The 11,021-nt window shown below is 38.3% G+C and overlaps 1 protein-coding gene across 1 annotated transcript; it reads left to right on the top strand.

Annotated features, from left to right (window-relative positions):
* The first annotated feature begins 1,896 nt into the window (after window positions 1-1,896).
* Window positions 1,897-10,234, top strand: dmrt2a (doublesex and mab-3 related transcription factor 2a). Its single transcript, XM_015010962.2, has 4 exons — window positions 1,897-2,090; window positions 3,210-3,602; window positions 6,863-6,962; window positions 8,327-10,234. Exons 2-4 carry the CDS (start codon window positions 3,243-3,245, stop codon window positions 9,358-9,360), a joined length of 1,494 nt encoding a protein of 497 aa, XP_014866448.2. The 5' UTR covers window positions 1,897-2,090; window positions 3,210-3,242; the 3' UTR covers window positions 9,361-10,234.
* The last annotated feature ends 787 nt before the right edge of the window (window positions 10,235-11,021 follow it).

The raw sequence follows: 11,021 nt of genomic DNA on the forward strand, positions 1-11,021 counted from the left end.
GCTACTTCAAAGCATTCCTGGTGTGGAAACGGCAGCCCGGGGTGGCCCGCTCGTAACCTCCACAGTAAATTAAGGAGAAGAGGCGAATAAAGCTGCACCTGCAGGCCTGACGTCTTCACCTTCGGCACATGGAGGAGCAGTTAGGAGTCATCATCTGGAGGAAAACGCGCTGTTTAGAGCCGCACTGTCGGGAAGTCGGGCCAGAGGAATGTCAAAGGGAAATAATATATTTGTTAAACATTCAACATCTGTGAAATTACTAAAAATAATCGACCTTTTGTGTTCACGCTGTCAAAAAAAATCCAAAGAGAGACATTTATTCAGCATATGTTGGTTCATTTTTTATTGGTTTACTTGAAAATCCTAATAAAAAAAAAAAACACCATTTTCTCTTTAAAACGCAGTCCATCCGTGATGCAAACCCAAAATGCCTCCACGTTCTCCTTTTCACGTCACGCCGCCATTAATTTCCCCGGCGTGGACAAAAACTTGGAGGCCTGTCGTGTCTTATCTCATGGTCCGTTCCCACAGTAGTCAGTCGACTCTGGGTAAATAACTGCGTGTCTTTAATCCTTCAGTAAATCTTACTTGAAGTCAGCAAAATGCACACAAAGGGGCATTCTTTTGTCTTTAAGAGCCTCAGGTCACACCCAGCAATACTAGAGCAGGAAAAATGTGTGGCTCTCAGATAAATCGGTGAATATATCTGGATTAGTTTAATCTTGATGGGTTTAGGATTAGGTTTAAAATAGAATCAGCTGGAAATATCAGAGGTTGGAGTAACTGCGCTCCACGCTGACTTTGTGTTTCTGCCTTTTAATCTCTTGTGGGATTGTTGTGAAAACATTATAGTCGTCCTCTGTAGCGCCTGCCAGTTGGACAAACTTCAACCTGCAGTTTGTTTCACAATAGCTGCGTTTCCATTACAACTGTGTGCAAAACTTAGTCAATATTCAGCTGGTGAAGAAAAATAAAAACATAATTTCGCAACTGATGTGTTTCCATTAAATAAGAAACAACTGAAATAATATAATAAGCTTGTTGACATGGTAAGTCATTAAATAACTTTAATTACTACTTTTGGTTATCTGCTTCATGGTTTGCATCTGGTTGGTGATCATATGACTTGTGTGATTGGAAAGAAATGCCTTCATAGCAGTTTGCTAAATAAACCAATTTTATTTATTTATTTAGTTTACAAAACTGTGTTTTAAAAAGCAATTTCAAACAACAGTAGGGTCCATAATTAATTCATCTTATGTTAATTTAGCTGCTAAAATATAAAATACACATATAGAATACATAAATCTCTCTATTTATATATCTGTATCTCTCTCTCTCTCTCTCTCTCTCTCTCTCTCTCTCTCTCTCTATATATATATATATATATATATATATATATATATATATATATATATATATATATATATATATATATATATATATATATATATATATATATATATATATATATATATATAGCTATAGCTAGGTGCTTTTGGGGCCCTCTTGGGGTGAAGCAGCTTATCTTGCATACTCCTTGGGCCGGCCCTGTGTAGGCCCTGTTAGCTCGTGATTAGCTTTCTTTTTGATTACAGGGATAACTTTATGCACCAACGTTGAATTAAGGTCCTATAGCAGCTACTAACATTGTAAAACAGGTATCCTTTCCACTTTTCAGAAAGACTTATTCTGATTATTGCTATTTTCAGAAAAACATTACCTTAGAAGAAATCAAATTACAGTTGACCGTTACCATTTCCAGCCGTTAGGAGGACTCTCTTCCGTCCCGCCCGGTGAGACTTCAGCGCAATCCTATTGGCTGGGACCGGCTTTGGAACCAGCCAATCAGAGCGCGGGAAGCCCAAGCCTAGCGCGGTTCATAGGAGTGTCGCTCTGGTGTTTCGGCTCCAGAAGAAAGTTGGACGTGTTCGCGGTGCGACCCTCATTCATCCGCTCAATTAACATCTAATTAGCCTTCAAAGCTGGAGCCGGGGCGGCGTGTGTCATCCATCACAGCCCGGAGAGCCTGATTACCGCTTCCCCCGGACCACCGGAGGCTGATTACCGCTCCGCCCGGACCGCTGGAGGTGAGCCGAACTCGGTTATTGTGGTTTTTGATTCAGGCTGAAGAACCTCGGTGCTTTTAACTGTCTTTCCCCCCTAAGATAGTGACTTAAAAATGACATTTTAGTGATGGCCAGATACTTATCCAGACAGAATAAAACTTTAGCTTCATAGTTATGTTGTCTTGTGGGTTTTTTCACGCTTGTAACACTTTTTATTTACTGTCTTTGGGTTTGAGGATTGAAGTTACTGTAGTGGAAAACTGTAAATTAATATCTCATTGGGAACAATAATAAAATAGCTACATTTGACATCAATTTAATAAGACTCAGGTATCAAAAATATTTATAAGGAAATCATAATGACACTTCTTCTTGACTAGCTTAAATAATAAGAGCTTATTATTATTATGTTATTATTATTTCCCTAAAAGCTAAAGAAAATAAATTTATTTCCACTTTTGAGTGTTTTACCAACAATACATTTCCAACAAAAATATGTTATAAATTAACTTAAATTAAGCTTTGATGTTATCTGATGGGGAGGTACTAAGGATATTTATATAAATTTGAAGTCTGCAGAGTTGTTTTTTTTAATATGAAAGCAGAAAAACAAATGTATTATGGTTGTATTTTGATTTCTTAGTCTTACTGTATAGTAATATGTGAATTTGGAGGTTGCACAGTTTAGGCAGGAAACGTATAGTACTGTATTTTGGTTTTTACATTTCATGTATTTTAATGCTTTTAAATGACCAACCAGACTGCAGTTGTGAATTAGCTCTAGAAATATACTCTTGGTGACACGCAGTTTTGAGTGCATTGTTCCTGTCAAATTAATTAAATTAAAGTCAACAGAAGTTTTGAGGTTTTTTGTTTGTTTTATTATTTTAAATGACTCCAGTTTATTTTATTATTTCAGCCTCTATGCATCACAGATCTGGAACAAACTTAAGGAAAATTGTAAAACAGCCGAAGCACCGAGTTTCTTTAAGTCCCACTAACGAACATTTTAATATGTAATCTGGGTCAAATGTAACGTTTCGATTATTGATGACTTTTATTTTGTGCTCTTATGATGTTTGAACTGCCTCGTTGCTGAAATGTGCTGCTCAAATAAACTCGGCCGATTTATTTTTGCAGAAATAACCTGCGCTAAACGCGGAGGAGGAGGACATGGCAGACTTTGAAATCGACGTGGAGAGCCTGGAGGCGGAGAGCGACGAGCTGCCGGAGGACTCGATGTGCTGCAGCCGGCCGGGCTCCGCGCCGCTCGGCGAGGACGACGGCGACGGGGACGGCGGGAAGGGCGACGGCAAGCCGGGCCCCAGCGGCCTGAGCTCGGGCGACCAGAGGAAGCTGAGCCGTACGCCGAAATGCGCCCGCTGCCGCAACCATGGCGTGGTTTCCTGCCTGAAGGGCCACAAGCGCTTCTGCAGGTGGAGGGACTGCCAGTGCGCCAACTGCCTGCTGGTGGTGGAGAGGCAGCGGGTGATGGCGGCGCAGGTGGCCCTGAGGAGGCAGCAGGCCACGGAGGTCAGTGCAAAAACATTTTACCCCTTAAAAACGACAGCACCACTTGTACGTTAATAATTAGTTTACATCTCATCAGTTAATCCATAAACACTTTATAAGGCAATGCATAATAATAGTTATTAATAAGGAAGGGTCAGAAGGTGACTGTATGCCAGGGGTGTCCAAACTTTAATGAAACAGAAAATGAATCAAAAGGGCCAAACGTGGCCCCCAGGCCACAGCTTGGACATCCCTGTTGTACGCTAAAAAACATTACATTTATAAATACTTATTGTTCTTACAAGCTAGTCTGAAGTGTTCAACAACTCTAGATCCCGGGATGTTTTTTTACCCACTCAACAATAAACTAAACTGTGTAAATTATTAGATCCAAAACTTTAAAAGGGTTCCACAGATTTGCCTTATTAAAAATAATTTTGCACATTTTTTAATTATCTAATGGAAAAATGTAGAACACAGTTTTATCAGTTCTGGTGAATAAAGTCAGGATTTAGGTCAGGCTTTCTTTGATAATTATTGCTGTGTTTAGCTAAGTTTATTAAACTAATTAAAAGCAGATCTGGGTGAAACAAAGTTTGCTTTTGCATAAAAGTCACTGGTTCTGGAGGAGAATGAAGAAACGTGGCGATTTAAAGACGAGTCCTTTGTGTTATAGCCAATATTTTCTATTGTGAGAAGATTTTATTTGTTTGTGATCATTTTTACCAAATGAAAGACAGAAAGTCTCCATCTATACCAAATACCTGAACTGGGGGCCCAAATTTGTATCTTTCTTGAGTTGAAGTCTGAGGCCACATGTAATCAATCCAAGGCCCATAAACAGACCCCGGGCCACACTTTGGACACCCTGGTTAGATAAAATATAAGTGAACAGATTTGGCTCACTATTTGGCAAGAAACCAGTAGATTTAGTTTCCGTCTCCGTCTTAATTGCATTATTTATTATGCAATTAAAGCATAATAAAGAGTTATTAGTGATTTATAAAGTGCTTAGAGATGAATTAGTAACGTATCAATTAACTGTTTATTAACAATCAATAATGGGAGCATTATAGTAAAGTGGTACAAAATTAACAAATTAAGGAAGTACCCAAAAATTTTACTCAATTAGTAAGAGCAGCTCTACTTCACATATTTTAACTCAACTAAAAGTAAAAACTATCCATCCAAGAAATTACTCAAGAGTAAAAAAATGCATTTGTTAAAAAGTTTACTCAAGTACTGAGTAACTGATCAAATTATCAGTCATTTAATGTTTAAAAATCACATCATCAGACGGACCAAAATGTAAAGTTAGGTGGAAATTTAGGTGATTTTAGGACAAAAATGACAATAATTCATATAAAAAAAACAAAATCAAGCAAAAGGAAATGTTTCCAAATCAGTTTCTGTCAATGAAAAACTTTAACAGAAACTGCAGGTGTGTGTCTGAGTCCGCTGGGTTTTTGGTTAAAACATTTTTATTTTTCATTCAGTGGGAAGAAAATCCACAAATTTTACTCAAGTAAGATTAAAAAGTACAACATAGTAAACATACTTCTTGAAGTATTTTCTTTTTTCAAAAAAGCTACTCAAGTAAATGTAATTGAGTAAATGTAACTAGTTACTGCCCAACTGCAAATTAGTTTCTGGTTTTTAAGGTCAGTCAGTTTATGAAATGAAGTCTAATCCCATCAGAGTTCGTTATCGGTGCTGCATGTAAACAGTTTTTGTTTCCACAAAAAGTATTTTTTACCCAAACGTCTGTTTAAGTTACAACAAACCCAAACCTGATTCTATTTATCGTTTATTTCTTATTGTGATAAGAATCTTGATTTCCAGTTGGCAACGTTTAAACTCTGCCAAACTGTCCGTGTTGTTAGTTTTACTTTTTGTTTTTTCATTGAAAGTATACATAAATATAAATAAATACAAAATATGATTAAATGTTGCCACTTGGCACATTCTTTATGTCGTTGGTGTCCTAAAGAAGAAATTTATATATGTATATTTTAAGTGCAGTAGACTGCATTGCACAGCAGTTATGGCCATATTTACATAAAAAATAAGCAATAGAGTTATTATCATCACTTTTACAATTTGTCGCCATGGCAGCATATAACATTGTGATAATATATTAAGCCTATATCTGTTTTTGATATTTTAAACTGAATCCATCTTTTACATAATAACGCAGTTATTAATTGACTCAGTTCAGTAGTTTAATAAATTAGTATAATTAATGACAGAAGCAGAAACAGAGTTCAGAGTAAATGTTCTTCATCCAGAGCCTCACTGTGTTTAACTGTCTGCAGATCCTTTACATTTAACGTTTTATAATTATTTCCCCAACCTTTAAAAATCACAACTTTAACTTTAGAAACTTTTCATTTTCTGATTTTATTTGCAGATCTTCAGCTTCTAGTTTAGGGTTTTAGCTTTTTGTTTGTTTTCTATTTTTTTTTAAGATTCACAAATTATTGGGGGAAAAAGTAGCAATTTTTCTCCAATAATTATAGATTTAAAAAAATAAAATGAATACATAAAAGTTTAGTGGTTAAAAAAAGAGAGAAACATCAAAAGAAGGAAAGATCTAAAATAGTAAAACTAAAATATATTTAACTTAGATTAACATCTGCGGGCATTTTATTTCCCCTATTGAGAAACCAAATAGATTTTTTTATATATATTTAAACAATTACATGTTTTATTTCTTAATGACGTGTTATAGGATGCTCATGTGAAACTAGTTCATAATGCATGAAATAAATTAAAATCATATCAATTTGCCTAATTTTTATTCAGTCTAATTTATGTACCCATACTTATTTGTCAAAATAATTATAAACATATACATTATTGTTATTAAAGAAGCCATTCAAAGCAGGAATTAATTACATCTTTTTAATCTTTACACTATTTTTATATTAAAATTTACTTTTAATGTTTGCTTTTTTCTTATTCGGGTTAAACTTTTTCTTCCACCTACAGTTTGCTATAATATCGTAAATACTAATTTATGTGTTAGATTATGAGTTTAAAGCTTGTTTAACATCTAAAAGCTTAAATTAAATAGAAGATTTACATCCTGGGATTACTTTTGAGTCACTTTTTAACGCCGTAATAACAACAGAAACATGAGTTACGGCCCATTTTCCCTTAATGTTATTTTAAATTATCCAGACATTCAAGCTGAGCTCAGCTGTAACTAATCAGTTATTGCTCAAGAATCAAGAAAACTTCCTGACATCAGGGTTTAATGTTTTTCTTTTCTGCGTTAGGATAAGAAAGGGATTTCTGGGAAACCGATTCCAGCGGAGAGGAGGATTTATCAGCGACACATCCGACCCTCGACGATGCTCGCCAAAAGCATCCTAGAAGGTAAGACGGCTGAAATATAAACCTTTCTTTGCAAATCTTCCAAAATCCCTTTTTATTCTCGTCTGTTTCTCCGTCAGTCATAAAGACTTTAGGAAGGGATTACTGCGGCGGCAGCCCAGGTCAACATGTTGCCCTGGGGCGTGGGCCACAGATATTTATTTTATCTTCCTTTATTTTTAGTGAATGTTTGGCAGGCTTTGAACTCACTGTAAATCAATTAATTGCATTTTAAATTAAAACAAGCTCAATAATTTCCATTTGTATGATTTATTGTTTTTCCCTTTTTTTTCTTTTTCTACCAAAAACTTTATGATAAAACTCTTCAGTTTGGTGTTTTGGTCTCAACTATCCCCTTTTTAAGGATACTGTTGTTTACAGAAACTTCATAATTAATTTTATTTGTTGTTTTATTTATTTTGGATATTTAAAATATCATCCAGTGTTTAAATGTTCATTAGAACTTAAAGTTTATTGACAGGGTATTCTTGCGTTATTGTGCAATTTTTACTATTATTTTACTCAGATGGTTTCAAAACAGAAGACAACATTAAATATTTGTTGATGTTTTGCTCTTCCAAAATGTCTGTCTGGATTGATTGTGTCTTTTTTTCACCAATAAGGAAAAGAATAAAAACTAAAAACCTGGTAAACTGAGAATCTTCAGACATGTTTGGTTTGAGACAATAAAACAAACATTTTTGCAAATAGTGTCGGTTTTTGATATGGGGAGTTGCCCAGGGCGGCATCAGAAAGGGGTGGAACACCTAATAACCAGAAAATAAAATCTGTCTCATCTGTCAGTTGTCTCCTGAACATGTTTGCTACTGTTTGTAAGCATGTGTAGTGGAGTAAGTTTCCCTTAGATGCAGTTGAGTACTGGGAGATTGTTACCTGCCTTCTGCAGCGTAAAACAGACAAAATCAGATCATTTCTTGTATTTTGATTGGTTGGAGTGCGGCAGAAGGAGGGACTTGCTCCGACCGCCATTCCTTCAAGAAGCACAACTGCGTACATATTTGTATTTCAAGCTTACATTAAGCACAGTGATTAATCTCAAGTCTGACTAATCGTGATTAATCGGAGCAAAACAGTCAGATTAATCTGATGTCATTTCTATTGATTGGTAGCACTAATTTAAAGTCAGTTGTTTTTCTGTATCGGATCAGTATCAGCTGGTACTAAACCTCAGATATGGGTGAAAAAAGTGGATATCTGTAATTTGCGTTAAAAACTTTTTCCTTAGCAGATAAAACTTTCTTCACTCTTGCAACATGTGAGCCACTGTTCGTTGAGAGGAACTGACCGATTTAAACGTGCAAATTTTGACTTGCTAACGTGTTCAATGTCTTTTTCTGCGCTAACAGGATACCGTCCGGTGCAGCCGGATCCGTTCCTGGCGCCCAACGCCGCCCTTCCTCCGCCGCTGAGCGACCGCATGAGGAAGAGGAGGGCCTTCGCCGACAAGGAGCTGGAGACCATCATGCTGGAGCGCGAGTACAAAGAGCGGGAGGTTCTGGAGAGCAACCAGGCGGCCGCCGGGCCGCTGCTGTTCCCGGCCGGCCTGGTCCACCACGCCGCCGCCGCAGAGTTCAGCGCCTACAAGGCCGGCTTCTCTCCGGCACCTCAGGTGGAGCATCAACCCAAAGATCTGTGCGGCTTCCTGGGCTCCGGCTGCCTGGACCTGCCGGCGCCGTATCCCAGCAGTGCCGCCAACGTCGAGTTGATCTCCTCCAACGTCAGCGTGGCCACCACCTACCGCCATTATCCGCTGCAGCCGTCACGCGGCGCCAACCCTGGCGGCGGCGGCGGTTTCGTGATGTGGCCCCGCGGCGCCGCCAACCTGGGGGACGCTCTGCTGTATCAGCAGTGCCTGTTCAACGCCACGGCGGTGCAGAACATGAAGCCGGGCGCCGTGTGGGAGCCTAAAGTGATGCCTGCCGAGAGCCAGCCGCCGGAGCAGGAGGCGGCGGCCGCGCTCGCCGCCAAACTGGAGGGGTCCCGAGCAGCCGCCCTGCTGGACCCCAAACCTCCCAGCGCCTCCCAAATGAAGGAGTGCTCGGCCTTCTCTCCTCCAAAACGCAGCTTCGGACTCTCCTTCCCCAGCAACAGTCATTCCCACAACCCGAAGCTGAGCAAGGACGGCGCTAAGCTGTCCATGAAACTCGACTCCTTCCACAGCCTGGTCCAGAACTCGCGGGCGGGGAAACCCGGCGGGCCGGACCTGAGAGCGCCGTACTGCAGGGAGCTGCTGGAGGAGGCGGCGCGCAAGTTCAGGGAGGGAAACGGCAAGGACGTATTGACCAAACCCATGGGGAACAAAATGGCGTCCGGCGAGTCTCTGTCCTTCTCGGTGGAGGCCATATTGAAGCGGCCGGCGGTGAGCCGAGCTTTCCACTGACTCTGACCAGGATCCATTTTTTTGCACTACAAAACGTTTTGGGCTCAAATGAAAACACATGCACTGCTTAAAAAAAACAGTGTGAACTTTGTTTCTCTGTAACATAAATGTACAGGATATGATATTTTACTTGTGCATGTTTTAATAACGTTATTGTGTAGAGTATTTAAACCGATGTTTATTGTTTCTCATGTCAATAAACTGTAAAAAAAATCTCAATTTTATTTTCAACTTGAATAAAAGCAAGAGTTTTAATGCCACTGCAAAATATCTAAAAATATTTAAATTAATGATTACACAACAAATGTTTCAACACTTAAAAACTGAATTTTAATTTACAGTTTTACCAAATGCACTAAATGACCTCATTATCAAATGAGATGGAAATTATTTTTAACTAAGGCTGAAACGATTAATCAGATTAATTGATTAATTAAATAACTGATTTAGTCATTGATTAATCGCTAACTGGAGCATTCAGACTCAAAACCCATTAACTGACGGGACAATGTACTCAGAGCAGCAGTTAAGCCAAAACTGTACCAAACATGTATACATTGATTGATTGATTGATTGGTTGATATATTGCATTTATGATAAAAAAACATTTTTTTCCTGTAATGTTCTACTCAGATTTCTTTAGGTGGCAATTTTAATTTCATCTGGTTGAAAATCTGTAAAAAACAACCAAAAAACTTCTAATCACATTTTTCTGTCCAATTATTAATCAGAATAATTACTGATCGAACTTTTCATATGTACATATTTATGTATTTTTTAGCTGCAATATATCTTTTGCTACAAATGATCAATGATTCACTAAAGGAATATACGTTATTGTATTTATGCAATAAAATGTAATTATTTATTTACACTTTTAATGTATTTCTAATGTTTTATGAATAGACCAGTGGTTTAATCAAAAATGTGTAGAATGGGCCATTTTTACGTTTAATCGACTAACCGTCAGAATAATTGCTATATAGCTGCAGCCCTACAATTAACTTTTCGGTCAAAATGTATTTATTTTGCACAACTGTCGTCCCTCAACTAAATCTAAAAATGGGAGGAGCAAAATAACTCAACTATAATTAAGAGTGGATCGATAACGGTCTATTTCATGTTTTAAATCACAGCAATAATGTTTGGATTATGTTACAGTTGTTAAACATGAATCATTAAGATACGAACAACAGAGGCAGATCCGATAATTTATGGGAAAATAAAACTAACAATGCGGCAGCATCTTCCCTGTAATTCATTAAGTGTGTCAAATAAATGTCACAGCCAATTACGGAGATCCTCCAACAAAAAGCACCAGCTAATCACTCAGCTGAAAATAATTAGAGGGTGTAACAGATTGCTTTTTATCCACAAACACACACAGATCGCTGCGGCAACACGCAGTGTTTGCGGATTAACCGCTCTTCGGGGGTTTGAAACGCGACGCGAGGCCATAAATCTGAAAGCAGCGTCACCTCATCGCTCAGGATGTGTGTGTCTGCGCTCTCAGCATGTGTGTGTGTGTGTGTGTGTGTGTGCGTGTGTGTGTGTGTGTGTGTGTGCGTGTGCGTTTGTTTGTAATACCTTGTGGGGACGATTTTCCTGACATATGCTATGTTGTGGGGACCAGTCGCTCCTCGTGGGGACCGGAGCCTGGT

The sequence above is a fragment of the Poecilia mexicana genome, unplaced genomic scaffold (genome assembly GCF_051168715.1).
Source record: "Poecilia mexicana isolate PSO_F unplaced genomic scaffold, ASM5116871v1 scaffold_9, whole genome shotgun sequence".
In the NCBI taxonomy this organism is placed as follows: domain Eukaryota; kingdom Metazoa; phylum Chordata; class Actinopteri; order Cyprinodontiformes; family Poeciliidae; genus Poecilia; species Poecilia mexicana.

Excerpts from the sequence above, each read along its gene's own strand:
- dmrt2a (XM_015010962.2), top strand. The coding sequence starts at position 3,243 with ATGGCAGACTTTGAAATCGACGTGGAGAGCCTGGAGGCGGAGAGCGAC. Across the intron at positions 3,603-6,862 it reads GGAGGCAGCAGGCCACGGAG|GATAAGAAAGGGATTTCTGG; the intron begins GTCAGTGCAAAA and ends TTTCTGCGTTAG. Across the intron at positions 6,963-8,326 it reads CGCCAAAAGCATCCTAGAAG|GATACCGTCCGGTGCAGCCG; the intron begins GTAAGACGGCTG and ends CTGCGCTAACAG.